General features: G+C 54.9%; 7 protein-coding genes across 13 annotated transcripts; 3 read left to right on the top strand and 4 right to left on the bottom strand.

Annotated features, from left to right (window-relative positions):
* Nucleotides 1-6: 6 nt before the first annotated feature.
* On the bottom strand, nt 7-1,220 carry PPTG_13971 (hypothetical protein). The gene has a single exon (XM_008910459.1). It carries the CDS (start codon nt 1,144-1,146, stop codon nt 106-108), a length of 1,041 nt encoding a protein of 346 aa, XP_008908707.1. The 5' UTR covers nt 1,147-1,220; the 3' UTR covers nt 7-105.
* Nucleotides 1,221-1,420: 200 nt separating this feature from the next.
* Nucleotides 1,421-4,675, top strand: PPTG_13970 (hypothetical protein). Of its 4 annotated transcripts, XM_008910455.1 has the most exons (5): nt 1,421-1,677; nt 1,744-2,067; nt 2,129-2,273; nt 2,331-2,393; nt 2,456-4,675. In XM_008910455.1, the coding sequence occupies exons 1-5, from the start codon at nt 1,638-1,640 to the stop codon at nt 4,590-4,592; spliced, it is 2,709 nt and encodes a 902-aa protein (XP_008908703.1). In that variant the 5' UTR covers nt 1,421-1,637; the 3' UTR covers nt 4,593-4,675. The 4 variants fall into 4 exon arrangements, with proteins under 4 accessions (XP_008908703.1, XP_008908704.1, XP_008908706.1 ...); XM_008910456.1 differs by having other exon boundaries at nt 1,421-2,067; XM_008910458.1 differs by having other exon boundaries at nt 1,421-2,067; nt 2,331-4,675.
* Nucleotides 4,676-4,703: 28 nt separating this feature from the next.
* PPTG_13969 (hypothetical protein) lies at nt 4,704-5,306 on the top strand (the record flags this gene model as incomplete). The annotated part of the gene is made up of 2 exons (XM_008910454.1): nt 4,704-4,914; nt 4,972-5,306. 2 exons carry the CDS (start codon nt 4,704-4,706, stop codon nt 5,304-5,306), a joined length of 546 nt encoding a protein of 181 aa, XP_008908702.1.
* On the bottom strand, nt 5,226-6,916 carry PPTG_13968 (ubiquinone biosynthesis monooxygenase COQ6). The gene has a single exon (XM_008910453.1). It carries the CDS (start codon nt 6,846-6,848, stop codon nt 5,400-5,402), a length of 1,449 nt encoding a protein of 482 aa, XP_008908701.1. The 5' UTR covers nt 6,849-6,916; the 3' UTR covers nt 5,226-5,399.
* Nucleotides 6,917-7,110: 194 nt separating this feature from the next.
* PPTG_13967 (hypothetical protein) lies at nt 7,111-8,577 on the bottom strand. The gene is made up of 2 exons (XM_008910452.1): nt 8,213-8,577; nt 7,111-8,128 (listed from the first exon to the last, which is right to left on the bottom strand). Exons 1-2 carry the CDS (start codon nt 8,483-8,485, stop codon nt 7,388-7,390), a joined length of 1,014 nt encoding a protein of 337 aa, XP_008908700.1. The 5' UTR covers nt 8,486-8,577; the 3' UTR covers nt 7,111-7,387.
* Nucleotides 8,578-8,670: 93 nt separating this feature from the next.
* PPTG_13966 (hypothetical protein) lies at nt 8,671-10,335 on the bottom strand. Of its 4 annotated transcripts, XM_008910448.1 has the most exons (5): nt 10,232-10,335; nt 10,089-10,155; nt 9,918-10,008; nt 9,549-9,819; nt 8,671-9,433 (listed from the first exon to the last, which is right to left on the bottom strand). In XM_008910448.1, the coding sequence occupies exons 1-5, from the start codon at nt 10,318-10,320 to the stop codon at nt 9,064-9,066; spliced, it is 888 nt and encodes a 295-aa protein (XP_008908696.1). In that variant the 5' UTR covers nt 10,321-10,335; the 3' UTR covers nt 8,671-9,063. The 4 variants fall into 4 exon arrangements, with proteins under 4 accessions (XP_008908696.1, XP_008908699.1, XP_008908698.1 ...); XM_008910451.1 differs by having other exon boundaries at nt 9,918-10,155; XM_008910450.1 differs by having other exon boundaries at nt 9,918-10,335.
* A 590-nt stretch (nt 10,336-10,925) lies between these two features.
* On the top strand, nt 10,926-11,891 carry PPTG_13965 (hypothetical protein; the record flags this gene model as incomplete). The annotated part of the gene is made up of 2 exons (XM_008910447.1): nt 10,926-11,389; nt 11,486-11,891. The coding sequence occupies 2 exons, from the start codon at nt 10,926-10,928 to the stop codon at nt 11,889-11,891; spliced, it is 870 nt and encodes a 289-aa protein (XP_008908695.1).
* Between the last annotated feature and the right edge of the window lie 3,300 nt (nt 11,892-15,191).

Raw genomic sequence — 15,191 nt, 5'->3', positions numbered from 1 at the left:
GAAACTACAGTTCAAGATCATATTTACAATTTGAGAGCAGCGGTTTTACACTTTACGAGCACAGAAGCTGTATTTGAGTTGCTAGGGAGCTATGTATGACTTCAACTACTTCTTGCCCTTCTTGCCTGCCTTGACGGGCTCATCGATGACGATGATCTGGTCTTCGTGCACTCCGAACATCTCCGGCAGCACCTCTAGCAACTCGGTCACGCAGTCGCCCTGCAGTTGAATCTGTTGCTGGCCCTGGTCCGTCTTGGACAGCGACGAGCTGCAGGCGAACTTCTTGCCCATGCTCTTACAGGCGTCTTTGATGTTAACGCCCTCAAAGTCCTCGAGGCCCGTGACGAAGGTGAGACGCTTACGGCCCTTACGAGAGCTCTTGGAGATAGTCACCATGCAGTTCTCCTTCCGCTTCGCCGCCTCCTCGATCTTGTTCTTCTTTTTCTTCTTAACGGTCTTGCCCTCCACCTCCAGTGTGATGCCTTCCACACCGTCAGCGATCTGCTGCTCCACCTCAAGCAGCTCAGCCACAGTGCGGTTATACTTGGTGAGCATCAGATCAGGGCAGTGTTCAGCCAGCCACGGTTTGCACTCGTTAAACATGGGGCCGTACTCGCAGTACTCGGGCGGGAAGGTATCAATGGGGCAGTACTCCACGTGACGCAGCTTGGGCTGGCCGTCATCCTCCTCCTCCTCACTCTCTTCATCCTCGTTATCGTCTTCCTGAGCGTCTTCTTCATCGTCCGAGTCGCCTGGCTCCGGGCCGTACTTCTTGACTAGCGCGTCGAACAGCTTGGACTCCTTGCCCTTGTACTTGGCCAGCACTTGGGCCACATCTCCGACCTTCTCGGGGTTGTATTTCTGATAGAAGGCCAGCAGTCTCTGGTAGTTAAAGTCCTTCGCATCCACCGACTCTGGCGCAGCGGCAGATGCAGCCGGGGCTTCCTCCTCCGTCTCCTCTTCGGAGTTAGCAGTTGCGTCGAACGTCTCATCCTCGGCGGGCTCAGGGCCGTACTTCTTCACAAGCGCTGAGAACAGCTGCGCCTCGCGTCCTTTGAAGCGCTCCAGTACACCGTCAATCTCATGCAGCTTGTCGGCGTTGTACTTCTGGTAGAAGCGCGTGAGGCGCTCACGGTGCGGGGACATGGCCGATGGTCTCTTCCTGCTTTGCCACCCGTTCACTGTCCTCAGATTACCTTTCAGACTCGATACACACGAATCCTCAGCAAATCAAAGTAAATGGGAGAAAACATCAATTACCTTTGATATCCTATATTATGATGTAAAGAGGCTTTCTCCGGGAGTAGATTGACTTTTTCGGAGCTTTTAAAACGCATACCCTCTATAAATTGGACTCATAGGTGCTGGTAAAATAGATAGCTATGATTGGCCAAAACTCGTCTGATATCTTCAATTCTCAGGCAGATGTTCCGCCCAATGACGGCGCCTTTAGACAGTGTGTGTAGCTTCCTGCGTGCATCCCTCATCTCGCCGGTGCCGATTCTTCTCGTCAGTCATATCCTCGTGCCATAAGCAACCAATCCCCCTGGACTCAGCGCATATTCCTCTCGCTCCATACTAATCCCCACAGCGCTGCAACGCCGAGTTGAGGGACATTGACACATTCGGAGGCAGAGATGCTGTGGAAAAGCACCGACCTCGAGAGCCTCGACTATGGTGCGACGCTACCAATGTCACAATGTGATAAATACGACTAACTTTGCGAATTCTACATTGGTGCAGACCTGTTCGAGAGCGTAGTGAATAAATCTGGCATGGGGTACAAGTACCGTAATGGCCAGGAGAAGAACCGACTCATCTACGCGCGCTGGTTCCTTACGCTCGTCACAGGCGTCATCACGGCGCTCGTGGCGGTCTTCATGCTCTACTTCACAACGCTGCTCATGTCGCTCAAGCAGCATCTACTCGAATACACCATCCATCACGAGCTGGCCAAAAACGTGCTCTTCGGCACCACGTTCTGGACCATCTTGGCATTTAACCTCGGACTTGTGGCAATTGCCGCTACTGTCACGTCTTTCGGTGAACCAGTAGCTGCTGGCTCCGGTACGTTATCATCGTTATATCAATGTATAAAGTGGTGGAGAGGCTCATGTCTTGCACTCAGGTATCTCGGAGGTCAAAACGACGCTTAACGGCATGAAGATTCCACGCATGTTACGCTTACGAACATTTTTCTGCAAAGTTATCGGCACTGTCTGCTCCGTAGCTGGTGGTTTGCCAGTAGGAAAAGAAGGTCCTATGATTCACAGGTACGTCTTGCTTTCTTCAGACTAGGAGGCAACACACTAACTTGATCTTTCTTTTAGTGGTGCAATCGTAGCTGCAGGTCTTTCTCAGGGCAAATCATCGACTCTGGGCTACGATACAAGGTCAGCAGTGCTCTACGTGTGACCCGTACTGTCAATCGCTAACTTTCGACGCTGTGTTGTAGCTTTTCCTACTTCGCAGGCTTCCGAAATGATAGAGAGAAGCGCGATTTCGTAGCGTGTGGTGCTGCCGCTGGCGTTGCGTCGGCTTTCGGAGCTCCTATCGGTGGCGTTTTGTTCGTATTGGAGGAAGGCGCGTCGTTCTGGAACCAGACACTCACTTGGAGAACGTTATTTTGCGCTATGTCGGCTACATTTACGCTGGCATTTTTCCTCTCTGGAATGAACGACAACCTGTCGTGGGGAACGCTTGGTAGCCATACTGGCAGCTTCAGCTTCGGGCCATTCACCTCCAGCACATATCAGATATGGGAGGTGCCTCTGTTCATTCTCATGGGTATTGGTGGTGGCTTGCAAGGAGCATTCTTCAACGGGTTTAACACCCGTCTAGCGAGGATACGCTCTCGTTGGGTCCGTACACGTGGAGTGGCATGGATGGAGGCTTTATTAATGTCCGTTTTGATCTCTTCGCTGCTGTTTTCGACACCTTTTTTGCTTGGTAAATGTCATGATCTTCCTCAAGCCCGTGAAGACGTCGTGCATCTTGCAGATACTGCTGGAGCCGCTGGAGCGCCTAACAAAGCCTTCGTTTTTGGAATGGAAATGCTCAAGAAGAACGGCTCAGCGTGCATATGTGAGAGCTGTGCGAGCGTCTCTATGAACGGTGCGGAGTGTTTCCAAGCCGACGAGACGGTGCAGTATCCATACAAGAAGGAATTGCTGCGGTTTTACTGTCCAGAGGGCCAATACAACGACTTAGCGTCGCTAATGTTGACAGGAGGAGAAACTGCTATCAAGCATCTGTTCCATGCTCCACCGGACTCTTTTGATGTTCGTAACCTCGTGGTCTTCTGGTTTACGATGCTAATGCTGGCGTGTATCACTTATGGTCTCAAGATTCCAAGTGGATTGTTCGTACCGGCACTGCTTATCGGTGCAGCCTATGGACGACTGTGGACTCGTGTGATTAATTACTTTACAAGTCTGCAGCACTTGAAGGCTGTCGATCCACGGACGTATGGGCTGGTTGGAAGCTTAGCGATGCTCGGTGGAGTGACGCGCATGACCATCTCGTTGACTGTCATTATCCTCGAATGTACTGGCAACATCGAGTTTGGTCTGCCGTTAATTCTCACGTCGTTCTTTGCTCGCTGGGTGGGCAACTACTTTAACGAAGGTATCTACGATATCCATATCCATCTTCGTCACGTGCCGTTCCTGGACTGGAATCCACCTCTACGTGGCTCATTCTTGCGTGTTAAACACATTATGACTGCTAACCCGAAGACACTACGCACAGTTGAACGTGCAGGAGTTATCTTCGATCTACTTGTGAGTACAAAACACAACGCGTTCCCTGTCATCGTGGAAGATCCAACCTTCGGTAGCCGCTTCTTCGCAGGCGTTGTACTTCGGAAACAACTTAACGTGCTGTTGAGTCATAACGACTTTAGCATTGACAAGCCCAAGCCGTTCCATCGCCAGCCGCATCCTGCGTCCTCCCAACCTGACGTGACACCCACTGGCGGTCTCCGTTATCGTCGCCCGAGAGACTTGGAAGCGAATGATACACCTCGCGTAGATGATAAACTACTGGAATCGCCTTTTGCAAGCGATTACTGCTTGTCGTATCACGATATGGAGGCGCATTACCCTCGATATCCGATACCGAGTCCCATGCATCAGGATTTCCGAGCTGCTGCTCGTGCTGGTCGTGTAGCCGGCGATGAACTTTATACGTTATCAGAGGAAGATCGAGCCATGTGGGTAGACCTTACGCCATACATGAACCAGACGCCGTACTTGATCCAGGAGGAGGCGCCGTTTGTACGCGCTTATCGTCTTTTTCGCAGCGCCGGTCTCCGCCATCTTGTCGTGGTGAATCGCCATAATAATGTGCGTGGTATCATCACACGGCGAGAGTTGGAGGAGGAGCATTGCAGTCGCTGCTTCCGTCTGGCCAAGAATATTGATACGGACGATGTGTATCCTCTCTCTGGTGCGCCACCGGTTGGTTTCTTCCGCAAGCTACGACGCACGGTGTCACGAACCGAACAGGTTAAGCGAGCACTGAGCAACTCGGTCCCAATAGTGCGTGACAACGACGGTGACGGCACTGAATTGCTTCCCCGTCAAGTGTGAATAGTTATCAACTTGAACAGGTGTCGGTTCAAGATCACCTCTTTAATCGAATAGACTTTGAATTTCACGTTAATCTTTTTTTTTCTTGCTTATCCTATTATAAAAGTAGCAATGTCCAGCAAGAAGATGGCAAATGCGTCAGCGACTGCTACAAGCCCACCACCAGGCCTCGATGCATCCGATAGACCCCGTGATGTAGTGAAGACTCCGATCATATCACAAGCATCCACTCAAGTGTCGTTCAAGGAGATGCAGCGGCTGCATGCCATGCGGATGGAGCTCTTCGGGTTCGGGGGTTGGTTGGCTTCTGCTCTCTTCTACGGTGCGTTTACGCTCAGGACTTTGAAGTAAATACGTCCTTTTAACATTGTTGATGCAGTTTTGTTCTTGGTATGGGCATACGTGCCTGAGGCGACGTTGGAAGCCTATGGATTCACTTACTTTCCTTCAAAGCATTGGGCAGTGGCGGTGCCGGCGATGATTGTCGTGACTTATCTGTTCTCACTGGTGATCTACAAGGCTGTAAACTTATTGTCCACGCCGGAACTTGGTTCTTACGCCACTATCGTTGACACTCACACAGTGCCACTACCTGAAGGCACAACATGTTTTGAAGACGACACGAAGGCCACCCCTGGAATCGGTGATATCTCCATCTTTGAAGTCAACCGACACTTGTTCTCGACGCAGGACAAACGACTCAAAGAGGAATAGACGATGGAAGTTGGTGACCAATAGCAAGACGATATAGAAGTTGATCCTACGTGCTCAGTTGATATGATCGCTAACTCGCCATCTACTGGTTGTCTAGATGCCCATGGCATACTTCATGATCTGGTTCTTGAGCGGTTCCACGGCGTTGAGCGTGCCCATGCCCACGTTACGTGCCACAGAGACTGCGTCCGGAGTGGGGCCGAACATCCGCTTGAAGCCATCCATAGCCAGCTGCATGGTAATGTTAGCCTTCATACGCTCGTCCTCATACTGCTGCAGGAAGTACTCGCTCGAGAGGTTCTCACCGCTCTTCACGCCCTCAATAAGGAGGTTGCTGAGAGCGTTCACGTCACCCAGACCAAGGTTCAATCCCTGACCGGCAAGCGGGTGGATCGTGTGGGCAGAGTCGCCCACAAGGGCAACACCAGGCTTGATGTACTTGGTGGCGTGCTTCAACTTAAGCGGGAAGGCGAAGCGGTGGCCCACCGTGGCCACAGCCTTAGGTGGGGCGACGAACGGCTCCGTCAGAGCCGCAGCCGACATGATGGTGTTGGCAGCGTGGTGCACACCCTTCACCAGGTCCGAGAGCACCGGGATTCCCGGGAACTCAGGCGGCACGGGGGCCATCGGTGGGGCGGAGTATGCATCATTAAGACGTGCCACGAACTCCTCGGGGCTGAGCGCCGTGAGCTCCTTGGCCATGTCGGCTGTGCACGACCACACCACCGACGAGTATCCATCGCGCATGGGCAGTAGAGCCACGGGACCCGTAGGGTAGAAACGCTGCCAGGCCGTCTCGTTCACACGATCGGTCTTAACAGTAGCCACGACAGCCTGTTGGTCGTAGTCCCAGCCCCAAGTGCCGAGTGCCGAGAGCGAACGGATGATAGAGTTGCCGCCGTCAGCAGCCACCACAAGGTCGGCCTTCATGCGCTGGCCGTCTTCGAGGCCAATGTGCGAGATGCCAGACACAGCAGTGGGACGCTGGAAGTGCTTGACCTTGGCAGGGCAGTAGAGCTTAAGCGGGGCGCTGTCGTCGGTGTCAGCAGCCAACTGGTTCATGCGGTCGTGCAGCGCACGCACCAGTACACGGTGCTCCACGACGTGGCCTAGCATTTCCTTGTTCATTTTGTTAGCGTCGAAGCGGATGAAGCCGTCGCCCATGGCGTCCCAGGCCTGCATGTCCTTGAATACGGCAGTGTGGCCGTCAGCGATGAGGTTCCAGGCTCCAGTGCTCTCCAGCAGCTTCTGGCTGGCCGGAGTGATGGTAAATACACGGAGGTCAGGTGAATCTTCCTCCACGGACGGCGCGACAGGAGGAGCAGCGGGCTCAATGACCGCAACGTTCTTGCCCTTGAACACAGGGTGGCTCTTGAGCTGGCAGGCCAACGCGGAGCCCACGAGGCCGCCGCCCACAACCACCACATCGTAGTGCGGAACCTGAGGATCGAACGGCGCCGAAGTGGACAGCGAACGCGCCGCCAATGTACGTGAGCAACGCAGCGAGCGCGTGGACGCGCGCGCGACGGAGGAAAGCACCATGATGCGGAAGGGAGCTGCTGCTAATGTGCGTAGCTTTTGCGCCGCAAGTCTGTGGCTCGAAGGCGTCAATATGGATTGTACAGAGATAGTCCTGTTAAGTGCGAAAATGATATTCTACTTAGCTCGGCATTAAATTGGCTGAAAAAGGTAGCAGTTGCCTTGATTGCAGTCCTGTAGGTAGCAGGCAGTAGCTCTTGCGGTGGCTCTCGCCACAGAAGCGTTGCGGCGGGTCTGTCGTATAATAACTTACGACTCGTGGTAAGTCCATGGATCTGGAGAAGAAACAATGGAGACGTGGGCATCATGGGACAAATCTTCAAAGCAATAATAATACGAGAAGGGCTATCCTATCGAAACTATCCGCTATCAACAATCAAAAGGGGGCAAAATACAAAGGAGCAGCGCCTTCCCCCTGCTTACTAAATACCGGTGGGAACCTTGGCCACTTCACTCGATCAGGGGCGGCTTGGAAGGCGTAGCGTGCACATATACTACATCCGTGGCAGACGAGCACGGTGTCTAAAAATTCTCCGACGAGTTTACACGGCAACAACAGGAGCGGTTTCCACTGAGCTGACGACGTCTGTCGGACTGCTCGCGCTAGCACTGGTGGCGGTAGCGGACTGAGCGCAACTTGCGGCTGTTGCAGCGACAAGCATGCAGTTCGACGAGTCCGACACATCGGAAGGTGACGTGCCCATCTCCAGCAGGTCGCAACTAAGTGGAGAGTCGAACGAGTCAACAGCGTACGGCAGCTCATTGTTCTCGTCTGAGCTCTCGTTGTCGCCCAGAATGCAGTCCGCGGCGTAATCAATGCTCAGGTCATCGTAAGTGCGGGTGTTGATGGCGTCGTACGCGTCCAGGTCCTCCATAGCGAAGCGGACTTCCGAGTCTACAACCATATTCCGGCCGCCTCCTCCAAAAAAGAAATCGTCCTCGCTGCTATCGTCTACGTGCATGATATCGTCGATGTCGTCATGCTGCATCATCTCCATGTCGCCGTCCTCCATCAGCGGTACTTCACCCAGTCCATACTGGTACATGAGGTCATATTCGTTGGATTCCCAGCGTTCACGGTTAATACGTAGCGTCTCACGCTCAACGTGGCTAATAATTGAAATGGAGTGGCCGGCGTTTTCAAGGATGTCCAGTCTCTCTTCAGGCTCGAGATAGCCCAACTCCATGTACTCCTGACGGTCTACGCGATATGAAACGCGCTCGTTCTCGTATGTGTCCAGTGGGCACTTGGTACGGCGACGCACGTCCACAGACATACCGAGCTGCAGAAGAATAAGCAAACACATATCAGACAGTCAGATCTTCGTCGTTGGTAACCGCTCAATTGACAACACCGCTGAACTTACCGGTACGCCTTCGGAGGAGACTGTGGCTGTCCACATGGTAGGCTCAAACTCTACAACGTCCGCTAAATCGAAACGCACGCGCTTCTTGGGGGGCTCCTGGGCCTCATCGGCCTCGGTCTCTTGCTGTGTAGAGGGCTCATCGACTTCGTTGTCTTCTTCACATGCGGCCTCACTCTGCGGCTCCTGCGGCTCCTCGATGATCTTCTGCTTGAGTACGGTGGCCTGCTCGAGGGCGGGCGTTGTCGGCGCGGTTGCTTCGGCTAGGGGCGCCATTATGTATTGTGTCGTCGTCTATGGCCAGTTTGATTGAGCCGCGTCCTTCTCTTGCACTGCAGAAGTCTCTGCTTGAGGTCTCCAGCGCAAATTGAATTGTGGGGAGAGAAGGCGCTCTCTCCCTGTACTGAATACTTTCCTTACAAAGATCAAGTCATTTTCTCTCCCTTTTAAGTGCGATACAAACTCGTACTTAATCGAGAGATGAGAATGAAAACTTTTTTGCCACTCACAGTCGCTGTAATCAACAGATAATCACATGATTCGCCGAAAAGGTCGCCGCTAAATATAGCTCTTGGGTATGTCTCGTTTCAGTTAAAACAGCGAGTCTCGCTACCGCCAAGGTACAGTACCTGCCTCAATACGCATGGCAGCTAAATTTCGTGGTCACCGACAATTTTCCGATGCTGGTTATTCCTACTCCACCGAGGCCAGTTAGCCGTTCTGGCACTCCACGCCATGATTTCAGCGCTATCGTTTCTTCGCTGGTGGACTGTAGTCATAATGCGAGCAGGACGGCTCTATTTACTGAAAAGCAGGTGGCTTGCTGTGTAATTACCAGCGGCAGCAGAGCCACTTCAACTCGACTCTTTATCGTCCACTTCCAGCACGAAGATCGCGTCCGACAGCACGTAGTAAGGCTGCTGTATATCCCCACGACACAGATACGGCACGCGACTGAAGTGCCGGAGCTTGAAACCTGCTGGCAGTAGCACGTTCCGTAGTAGCAGGCTGGCCGCGATTTCAAAGGACGCGCCGTCTGCACAGAGTCCGCCTCGCATTGGCAGCTTTTCGGTTGGTGCCACGCGCTGCGTTCCCTGCTCCACGAATGCCGAGAACGGCAGCACCACAGCCAGCAGGAAGAGACCATTCTGAGGGTCCAGCATCTCGCGGATCTCGCGAAGCATCGTGAGCGGTTTGTCGGCGCGATCCAGCACGTTCAGCATGCTTGATACGCACAACAAAGCATGTCAATGTGTCAAAATAGCGGTGACGAACAAACCACATCGCAACGTTGAGTTGTCTAGAAAAAGGGGGCACATCAACAAGCCGGTGGGCGCACCTGATAATGTTGTAAGGCTTCCGCGACTGCAAGAATTCGTGCTGCAAGTCGCAGGTTTGCACGCTGTTGTATCCTCGTGCGTTCAGGTGGGCCACCATGGGTGCTGAAGCTTCCGTTGTGGTCACTTGGTCCACTAGCGAGGCCAGCGACGCGGTCACATTTCCGTCTCCAGCTCCAATGTCGAGCAGGGAACTGCTGCCTCCTGCTATGGGTTGTTCGCGATGGAGGAGCCGCTGCACTTGAGCCTTTGAAAGCACGAACATCTGACCACCTACACAAGGGAGTAACAGAGGAGGATCGTGAGCCAGAATTCGCCCAGTGCGGTGCTGCAATAGGACATCACATTGGCGCCGACTAGGGCTCACTTACGTCCAAGAATTCCGTTCGCGTCGGTCAGGGAGTAGAAGAGCCCGAGCACAGTGGAGCCCAGGGACTCCCACAGATTTCCACCAGTGCAGGTCTGTTACCAGCACATTGGAGAACACGCGTTAGACGGGAACAATCACTATTGATGTAGGCTTTGGCAAATAGTCCACGTGCGTCGAGGAACACTTGGGTCTCTTCGTCGCAATCCAGCTGCACAAATGCCGACTGCAAGGCAGAATCGCTGCAAGACGATCGCACTCACTGTGAGCAACAACCAAGAGCTGACAAGCTGGATGCCCAACGCAGAACAGACTCACAGTAGCGCCTTATTCACCCCATAGTCCAGTGTTGGCCCGAAGTGTGGCTGCCGCGCGCGCTTCGCTGCTTCTCGCACCCACGTCTTCATCAGGGGATAGACCTTTGAATTTTTTAAAGATGGGTACATTCGGGATGGGTTAATTTGTTTTAACCCATGGGCGAATTGACAGAATTTAGCTAGTTTTTGTTTTATGAGAAAAAATTCTGTTAAAGGTTAGGGCTGGGATTTACGGGAATGCCTAAAACCCATCTTTTGTTGGGTTTTTAAGTTAAAAAGCACAAAGTTTGTTTTAATCTCTCATCACAATTTTTAATGCCATTTTTTAATTTCAAAATCATCTATTACAGTGCGCGTCGATATACGCTTGCTAGTACAAGGAACTTTGCATCAAACTAAAGGCTAAAATACGTAATTAACAATGGTAAAACAACCCAGAAAGTCTGAATGGACAAGCAGCAATTTTTCTTTCGCAGTCGAATCTATAACGTTAAGAGGTCGTGTAACGGGGCGGTGCGTGCTTGTGGGGAAATATAACTCTGCTCTATTCAATCTGTGTGGCGCCCGACCTGGGCGCCGTGAGCCAACAAAATATAAGCTAATCTAATTGGTCGCGTGGTGCACGGCGACCGTGTGACGGACTCCCGTCACACCACTCCCCGCACAAGATAGAGCTCACTGGCAATCTGTCCACCATGAGCTTCAACAGCCACGAGACGCGCTCGAGCTTCGCAGACAGCTTCGTTCGGTGGCCGCTGCGCGACTGCAGCGGCGTGCACGATCCGCTGCCCGAGAAGGAGATGGCGTCCTGGTTCGCGCGCTGGAGTCGCACTCGAAGCAAGCCCGTTACGGAGACTCTCTCCGTGACCCAGCGTTCGCTCGACCAGGCGTGGACCGCGTTCGTGCTGCGCTTGAACGTTGAGACGGGTCCAAGGTTTCGCCAGCTGATCGAGGCCCGTGAAGAGACTCATCAGCGCTACGCGCTGGGCGAGTTAGCGGAGCGCATGTGCACGCTGTCCTGGAACGAGGACCGCCCGTGCTGTTACGTGCACCATCTTGAAGGCTGCGTCGGCTGTGAGCGCTGCCGGGTATCGCGACCGAGCGATGCTGACTGGGCGCAAATCGTGGTCGAGTATCCGATGACTGAGGAAGAGTCACGGTAGATCGGGCTCTATCGCCGGTCGCTGTACGAGGCACGGCGCGGTTCGCTGCCGCGCCCGGAGGGTCTTCCCGCGCCGACAGGGCTGACTCATAGGCCTCCACAAGCCCCGGAACGTCTTCGAGAAGAGTGGAGCGGGGTTCCCAGCTGTCGTTCAGCGGACCGATCCACCGCACCAGGTAACGGCGAAAGCCCGGGATACTCTCTTCGCAGCGTCGAGCGCTGCGACTACTGGCCGAGTCATCGTGGTCCAGAATGGCCTCCACGATATGACGAAGGTTACCATCGCGGTCAACAAGAGGGGTTGGACCGTCACGAAGGAACCGATCGCGACTGGAAGTTGGGACGTCGGCTGGAACGTCTGGAGCAGCGCGTGGAGCAGCTGGAGCGGGAGAACCGAGGCTTGCGACAGGAGATGTGGGCGCCGCGCCGCGCGGCGGCTGATTACCGCTTGGGATCGTCGCAGGATGATAACGGCGTAGCCGACCGACGTAGAAGGTAGGATGTAGGCGCAGTGCAGATGGCAGTTGTAGGCGATAAGCATCTCCAATGACCTTCATCACCTTGAATGGGCCAATATACCGTGGCGCAAGCTTGCTTGCGCCCAAGTTCGTCACAAGCGTTGGGGAAATCCCATTGGTAGATAATAGGACTTGGTCTCCAACGTGGAATCATTCCACGTTACGACGCCCACGGTGGTCGGCATTCTCCTTCTGGCGATCGACGGCCGCAGCGATCGCGTCGCGGACGTAGCGGATAATTGACTCGCGCTGTTGTACGAACTCTTGTACGGCCGCAGCGTCCCCCCGCTGCGGCGCCTCGGTGGGCGCGAAGTCGCAGGCGGCACCTCGGCAGCCGTGACCGGATCCGGAGCGGCGTGAAGCTCGACGGCGCGACGTTGACGCGGGTTAATCAGCGTCCGACTGGTCCAGGCGGCCACGTCTCGTGGAGAGGCAGTCGCCGCTCGCGCGGCGGCTCGTGTAAGAGGGCCCTGGCTGGAGATCCGCGAGGAAGATCGCGTGCTCACCGCGTTCACATGTGAGTCAGCGGTCATCTCGGACGCCTCAGTGGGGGCGCCACCAGTGGAAGTGGGAGTCGCATCGTCGTGGGACCCTGGCAGTTGAGACGGAGGAGGGCGCTCCAGTCCAAGGAGCGCCGGAACTCGGGGGTGGCGGCCAAAGTTCACGAAAAATGGTGTCAGTCCCGTTGACGCATGAGTGGTATTGTTGATGGCGAACTCCACCATGGGCAGGAAGGAGCTCCACGACGTGAACGACGTGGCATAGCTCCGCAAGATGTCTTCGACAACCCGATTAGCGCGTTCAGTCTGACCATCCGTTTCGGGGTGCGACGCGGTGGACATAGCTAACCACGTCCCAACAAGCTTGAAGAGTTCCGTCCAGAAGGCCGCTGTAAAACGCGGATCTCGGTCGGAGACGATCGAACATGGCAGTCCATGATGGCGATAGACCGTGTCGAGAAATAACGCTGCCAACTGAGATGCGGTGATCGAGGAAGCGACAGGGGCAAGATGGACCATCTTGCTGAATCGGTCGACGAAAACAAGTATGCCTGTGCGACCGTGGGCATCTCGCGGAAGACCGAAGACGAAATCCATGCTGACCGATGTCCACGGACCCGTCGCGACTGGGAGAGGTCGAAGCGGGGCCTGCTTCGACGGAGTTGGCTTCACGTGTTGGCACGCTTCGCACGAGTGTACCCACTTCCGCACCCACTTATACATGTGCGGCCAGTAGAAGTCGCGCGAGAGCGACGCGAAGGTCTTCTCGCGCCCGAGGTGACCACTGCTGGGCGTATCGTGGAACTCATGGATCAGGCGGGCTCTGAGATCATCGTCAAGCGGGAAGTGGCGGTTCCTCACGATCGACGCGGAAGGTCAGCAGATTTCCATCGAGACTGTAGCGATCGACACGGGCGCGGCTGCGAGGGGATAAGAGGCGCCGCGCCGCTTCTGATGGTTCTCTCAGATACTTGACCAACTCGGAGCACGCCGCATCCGACTCGTACGCAGCTGTAATCAGGTCTCGAAGCGGAGTGGTCGCTGCGACATTAACAGCAGCGACTTCATCAGTGGTGCACACAGCGCAATCGTTGTCATCCTTGTCGCCAACTGCATGGCGGCCCGATTGCACGTAATCTGGTCGACGCGAGAGCGCGTCGGCAAGGATGTTGGTCTTGCCCGGCTTATAGTGAACGACGAAGTTGTACTCCGAGAACAGTGATAACCAGCGCGCCATGCGCTGGGACAAATGAGGGCTATTCGTCGCCGTCTGAAGCGAAGCGTGATCCGTGTACACCACGAACGTCTGTTCGCCCAAGAGGTACACGCGGAACTTGATGAAGGCGTAGCGCATCGCCAACAACTCCTTGTCATGGACCGGATAATTCCGCCCCGCGGGCTTCAATTGACGCGATTGGTAACTTACCACTCGCTCGCGTCCATCATCATCAAACTGCATCAAGGCGCAGCCGATGGCAAAGTCGCTCGCGTCACACACCAAGTGAAAGGGTTTCGAATGGTCCGGAAGCATCAATGCGGGCGCGGTGGACAAGCTGGTCTTCACCGCGTCGAAGGCTGCATGATGCTCGGGGCGCCACGACCACGTGGCGTCGGCTTTCAGGAGTTGTGACAGCGGCCGAATAGTCAAAGCGAAGTTCTTCGAGTAGTGGTGGAGGTAAGTAGCGAGTCCGAGCCACTGCCGAAGCTGTTTCTGGTCCTGCGGAGTTGGCCAAGCGCAGATCGCCGCGATTTTCTCTGGGTCGGCGCGAACACCGTCCTTGCTGGCGTAGCTCCCGAGTACTGGAATCTCGGAAACGCAGAAGATGCATTTCTTCAAGTTGGCGTACAGCTTGTTTGCCAGCATCACCTCGAACACCTTGCGGAGGTGTAGAAGGTGGACGTCGACATCCGTCGTGCCGCTCTCGGCACGACTGTGAATGAAGATGTCGTCGAAGTAGCTGGGCGCGAAGTCGCGATACGGACGCAGTAGATTGGACACCATGCAATTGAACGTGGCAGGGGCGTTCTTGAGCCCCTGTGGCACCACGAGCCATTCCCACAGCATGCCACTGGGCGTACTGACCGCAGTCAACGGCACGTCTTCTTCACGCATCAGTATTTGGTAGAAGCCGTCCATGAGGTCGATAGCACTGTACGCGGTGCTGCCTGACATCGTGTCGAGCACCATGTCCTTCCGCGGGATCGGCGTCTGCGCCGGGATGGTGGCGTCATTTAGCTTGTTGAAGGCGCGTACGATGCGCCACCCACCCGTCGCTTTCTTCACGCAGAATGTCGGGCTGGAATGTGGCGAAAGGCTTTCACGGACATGGCCGGCTCGCCGGCGACCCTCAAAGAACGCATCAATCGCTTCGACTTGGTTACGGGGGAGCGGCCACTGTCGCGTCACACAGTACTTTGAGCCGGGCACGAGATCGATCTCGTGCCGATCACCACGATCGGGGGGGATTCAGCCGGGACCTTGTCAGGAAAGATGTCGATGAACTCGCGAACCAGCGGAGCAACCGGGTTGCCGGCGGCTTCGAGTGCCGGTAACGACTGGGCCAAATAGCGGGCTTCGCGGGCGGACTTAGGCTCAGCGCCGTTCGGGCGCTCCCGGGCGTCGGACACTGGGGCACCAGCATCAACATCAGTACCAACCGCCGCAATAGTCGCGGTGTTGTCCGCGATGATCATGCAAACCTGCTCGATCTCACCATGCTTCACGTCGTGGAGGAAGCGTTTCCACGACAGGCCAGACAACGTGGTGATCTCGGATGCGTT

Source organism: Phytophthora parasitica (assembly GCF_000247585.1).
Source record: "Phytophthora parasitica INRA-310 unplaced genomic scaffold supercont2.37, whole genome shotgun sequence".
NCBI classification, from domain to species: domain Eukaryota; phylum Oomycota; class Peronosporomycetes; order Peronosporales; family Peronosporaceae; genus Phytophthora; species Phytophthora nicotianae.
This window is presented reverse-complemented; position numbering and strand designations above follow the sequence as displayed.

What these genes read in the sequence shown, in the direction of transcription:
- PPTG_13971 (XM_008910459.1), bottom strand. Translation starts at nt 1,146, where the DNA reads ATGTCCCCGCACCGTGAGCGCCTCACGCGCTTCTACCAGAAGTACAAC.
- PPTG_13970 (XM_008910455.1), top strand. Translation starts at nt 1,638, where the DNA reads ATGCTGTGGAAAAGCACCGACCTCGAGAGCCTCGACTATG. An exon ending in CCTCGAGAGCCTCGACTATG is followed by an intron (nt 1,678 to 1,743) that starts GTGCGACGCTAC and finishes ACATTGGTGCAG; the next exon opens with ACCTGTTCGAGAGCGTAGTG. An exon ending in GAAGGTCCTATGATTCACAG is followed by an intron (nt 2,274 to 2,330) that starts GTACGTCTTGCT and finishes TCTTTCTTTTAG; the next exon opens with TGGTGCAATCGTAGCTGCAG.
- PPTG_13968 (XM_008910453.1), bottom strand. Translation starts at nt 6,848, where the DNA reads ATGGTGCTTTCCTCCGTCGCGCGCGCGTCCACGCGCTCGCTGCGTTGC.
- PPTG_13967 (XM_008910452.1), bottom strand. Translation starts at nt 8,485, where the DNA reads ATGGCGCCCCTAGCCGAAGCAACCGCGCCGACAACGCCCGCCCTCGAG. An exon ending in TCTCCTCCGAAGGCGTACCG is followed by an intron (nt 8,129 to 8,212) that starts GTAAGTTCAGCG and finishes ATTCTTCTGCAG; the next exon opens with CTCGGTATGTCTGTGGACGT.
- PPTG_13966 (XM_008910448.1), bottom strand. Translation starts at nt 10,320, where the DNA reads ATGAAGACGTGGGTGCGAGAAGCAGCGAAGCGCGCGCGGCAGCCACAC. An exon ending in AGACCCAAGTGTTCCTCGAC is followed by an intron (nt 10,009 to 10,088) that starts GCACGTGGACTA and finishes TGCTGGTAACAG; the next exon opens with ACCTGCACTGGTGGAAATCT. An exon ending in CGCGAACGGAATTCTTGGAC is followed by an intron (nt 9,820 to 9,917) that starts GTAAGTGAGCCC and finishes TCCCTTGTGTAG; the next exon opens with GTGGTCAGATGTTCGTGCTT.